At 44.9% G+C, this 4,374-nt stretch overlaps 1 protein-coding gene across 1 annotated transcript in view; it reads right to left on the reverse strand.

The window, feature by feature from the left end:
• Positions 1–797: 797 nt before the first annotated feature.
• NEFM (neurofilament, medium polypeptide) overlaps positions 798–4,374 on the reverse strand; it is an 18,937-nt gene continuing 15,360 nt past the window's right edge. The window contains exons 4-6 of the mRNA XM_009319548.1: positions 4,320–4,342; positions 4,112–4,278; positions 798–2,846 (exon numbers count right to left, since the gene is read on the reverse strand). Coding sequence (XP_009317823.1) covers positions 1,379–2,846; positions 4,112–4,278; positions 4,320–4,342 — 1,658 coding nt within the window. The 3' untranslated portion in view covers positions 798–1,378. The remainder of the gene's footprint in view (positions 2,847–4,111; positions 4,279–4,319; positions 4,343–4,374) is intronic.

Genomic DNA, 4,374 nt, shown 5'->3' on the forward strand with positions numbered 1-4,374 from the left:
GAGTTGGGAATATTTTTGATACACGATACCAGTGTAATCTCTGGGACGGTTTCCTTTTTCCAGGAACTGATTTGCTCTTGATTTTGGAATTTTGTGTTTAGAGGCAGATTGCACCTGTTGATCATTTGAGACACAGACTTGATAAGGATGTTCCCATATAATTAAGGCAGGGGGGGGAAAAAATAATCAGAAGCTACCCCATTTTGATGAACACATGGCATCTTGGTTGAGATTACTTAATGGGTCTTTGCACACTTAAGTGACAAACTAGTGTCATAGAAGTTACCATGACCAGTTGCAGTTCACAGACAGGCTATCTTCACAGGAAAATCAAGGAATGATCTGGAAATGGCCACATCTTTAAGGCTCTCCTTATGTGTTGCGACTAGCATGCAGGGAGGAAAATTACACTTGCAGCAGAGTTTAACACTTAGTACAAGCAGGATTGCTCAGGTAAGTGATGTTAGCAGCACATGGCTTAAGAGACCATCCCATTGCTAGCAAATGCAATTGGAACCCCTCTAAGCACCTAAAGCCAGGCAGCAGAATTCAATAGATTCCTCTTTACTCTAGAAAGCATGGGATATGGCTCTTAAGTATTCATTTAAGCTAGCTCAAGTATTTGTGTTGTGTTACAGGAAATTTGTTCATCATATACTATACAAACTTGTTTTCTAAATGAGGACACTAAGGAAAAACTCAAGCAACTTTTCAACCCATGCAACTGTGTTCCTGTTCAGGACAGAGCATCAAACTTCAGGGAAACATTTGAGTTGGAAAAAAAGTCACCAGACAAGTCATGTTTTCACTATTGACCTTTATTGAGCAAGAACTGCTGTGACTGTTTTACATCAAACAACAAAAGGTTGCGTACTGTGCATGTCAACTAGGTTCTCCCATGAGCAAAAGTCCACCCTAATTGCACCAGTGAGGTAAACATAATTATTTATAAGTAGCTTTTTTTTTTTAAGGCTAGGAGAGTTCTGGTTCTCATGAATATTCTAGTACTGTTTTCTGTTTGTTTTTGGCTCAGTTGGTTCTTTGCATAATACATCTTAAGTCTCCTCAGATATGTCCCTCCAACAGCTCAGGAAATTCAAAAGCTTCCTTTGCACATTTCGTCTCATGCATTATTATTAGTATTTTTTTTTTTAGATCCCCAAGCTCTGTGGAGGGAGCACATCTTGAGCCTGCATGCATTCCCCCCCCCTCCCCTATATTGCACAAAAAAGTAAAATACTGTGTGTCTGGAGCCTCCATGAGAGAACCCGTTCTGCTTTGAAGCCGTCACTCACATGCATTTTGCAGCTGTCATATGGCTTAACCTTTTGCACCAACCCAAGCTCTTGAATTTATTTTAATTTAGCTATGATTTATTTTATTCGGTCTCTTTAATCTCTTTTACTACGGCATGTGAAGTAACTTTCTCCACTTTCTTGGTGGACACTAATTTCTCCTCAAAGCTTTCTTCATGTTCCTCTACCTTCTGAGTAACTGTCACCGACTTTGTGATATATGTGGTTGTACTGTCCCCACCTTCACCAGTGATTTTCTCTGCTTTTTTGGTTACTACAATTTTCTCACCCTTATCATCAATTGGGCTTACATCTAGGCCATTGGTGACAACTCCCTTGTCTTCCTCCTCAACCTCCTTCTCTTTGGATTCCACCTCTTCCTTTTTCTCCTCCACCTCACCATTCACTGCAATGTCTTCTTTCCTGGACTCCTTCTCTACCTCTGCACTAATTTTTGTTACCTTTGTGACAGTGATGGTCTCCTCCACCACAGCCTTTTCATCTTTGACTGGAGAGGCCGGCTTCTCTGGAGAACGGGGCTTCTCCGGGGTCGCCAGCTTCTCTGGAGAACGGGGCTTCTCCGGGGTCGCCGGCTTCTCTGGAGAACGGAGCTTCTCCGGGGTCGCCGGCTTCTCTGGAGAACGGGGCTTCTCCGGGGTCGCCGGCTTCTCTGGAGAACGGGGCTTCTCCGGGGTCGCCGGCTTCTCTGGAGAACGGGGCTTCTCCGGGGTCGCCGGCTTCTCTGGAGAACGGGGCTTCTCCGGGGTCGCCGGCTTCTCTGGAGAATGGGGCTTCTCCGGGGTCACCGGCTTCTCTGGAGAGGTTACCTTTGGTGTCGCTGGCTTCTCCGGAGATGCTGCTTTCTCTTCCTCCTTGGCTGGTTTCTCACCACCTTTTTCCACCTTCTGTTCTTTTCCTACTTCTGCAGCTGTTTCTTTCTGGACAGCCTTGGCTGGCTCCGTTACAGGGGATTTAGGGGGGGATTTAGGGGGTGACTTTGAAGGAGGTGTTTTGACCTTCTCTACCTTTGCTGCTACCTCTTCAGCTTTGCCCTTGGCCTCAGCTTCTTCCCCCTCTTCCTCAGCCTCCTCCCCTTCTTCCTTTTCCTCTATTTCTTCTTTTTCAGAACCTCCTTCTTCTGCTGCGTCAGATTTTGCAGCTTCTTCCTCCTCTGCTTCCTCTTCCTCCTTCTCTTCTTCCTCAGGTGCAGCTGCTTGTTCTGCAGCAGCCTTCTCAGAAACAATTTCTTTCTCTACAGCAGCTTCTTCTGCTTTTTCTTCCTCCTGTTCTTCTTGCTGGGCCTTGGCTGCCATTTCTTCTGCAATAGCTGCTAGGGCATCTTCCATTTCAGACTTTTCGTCCTCTACCTTTGTCTCTTCAATGATTTCTTCTACAAACTTGTGCTGGACCTTCAGCTTTGGTGGTTCAATTTTTGTTTTCTGAATTTTAGTGGATGCTATTGTGACAGATGGTTGTCTGTGTGTGAATATGGGTCCAGTAATGCTTCCAGAGAAGGCACTGAATCTTGTCTCTTCACCCTCCAGTAGCTTCCTAAGGGAATCAGGAGGAGGGGAAAAAAAATGAGCATAGAAACCCAACGTAAGGGACAGCTATTAGAATATTTCCCTGTCAGCAGGATGAAACCAGTTTGTATGTGGAATATGCTAGAGCTGATCAGCGTAATCCATCTCTCAGCCCCAGTTCGGCTTTTCTTGAATCAGCTCTTTTGCAAAATTCATATTCAGCAAACAGCTTTTAGCTTGGTTTGCAAGTGGCAAGTGTAACACCTTCAGCTGCTCAGTTGAAATTCATCCTTAATGTCAGAGACTTCATTATGGCACAGAGTACGGCAAAGCAATTAACTGCACAGGATGCATTATGACTTAGGTGAACTGAGAATTTGACACAGCCAACAGACCCAAATCAAATATTGTGGCTGAGACATTCAAAGCCAATTAGAGCATATGTCCTAGTTCAATAGTTCGGGCATCCACCTTTCTTGTGCTGCTATGAAAACTGAAGAGACTTTTGTTCAGCTAACTTTGGCAGCAAACAGCTATAGACCCCTAGGGTGTCTGTGTGTTTGTCTGAACAACCTCAGGAATTTAAGCAGATCTGGAGATGGGTTTTTTGTTTTTACTTTTCTTATATTCAAATGCATGTTTTTCCTCTAAACCTGTGACCCAGAAAAATCAGCAGTTCTCTGATGAGAGTTCTAAAGTGATGCAAAGGAGACTAAAAAAACCTGCCAGGTGATGGCAATAGCAAGCAATGTTCCTGCTCCAGATTAGAGTGGTTGCCTTTAAAGGAAAGTTGAGCAAGAAAAGCAAAAGTGTTTGTGACAAGCAGATTAGCACTCCCTGCTTGAAACCATGATCAAGCAAGTGCACTGTCTCTCTCAAGCGATAAAAGGGAATTCAAGTGACAAGCACCACTTGCTTGGCATATGCAAAGCAAAGTAAACAGGAATTGAAAATAAACTTGTCTTTTGCTGCATCTTCTGCTTTTGTAAACACGGGCAGAATGCGGCACCAGGGTGCTGCTGCACTGAGTCATGCTATCCTGTGCCCACTGAGCTCACTGGGAGCTTTGCCACTGATTACCAGAGAGCCAGTCCCTAATGAACTCTGGGTTCTTACTGCAAACGCCCCATGGTCTGTGTAGATTTTGAAATGGTTGTAATAATTTAGTCAAGCACTAATTTTACTTGTGTTCACTGCATGCAGGTATTTCTCATCTGTGGTAGAGCTGCCCAAGCCAGCAACATCTGCAGTGTTATTAGTATTCCAGACATGTCCGCAGTGATCCCACTGTACCTGTATGCAGCAATTTCAATATCCAGGGCCATCTTGACATTGAGGAGGTCCTGGTATTCCCTCAAGTGACGTGCCATTTCCCACTTTGTTCCTCTCAGCTCGTTTTCCAGCTGATGAATCGTGTCCTGCAACAGAGACGCAGAAAACCCCTGTGACACAGACACACGCTGCACGCAGAGACAGAGCAGAAGAAGTTTTCAAAAGGGACTTTCAGAAACTCTTTCCGCCGCCCTGGGAGGCAGTGCCAGGATCCAAGCGGAACC

Source organism: Pygoscelis adeliae, unplaced genomic scaffold (assembly GCF_000699105.1).
Source record: "Pygoscelis adeliae isolate BGI_AS28 unplaced genomic scaffold, ASM69910v1 Scaffold372, whole genome shotgun sequence".
NCBI classification, from domain to species: domain Eukaryota; kingdom Metazoa; phylum Chordata; class Aves; order Sphenisciformes; family Spheniscidae; genus Pygoscelis; species Pygoscelis adeliae.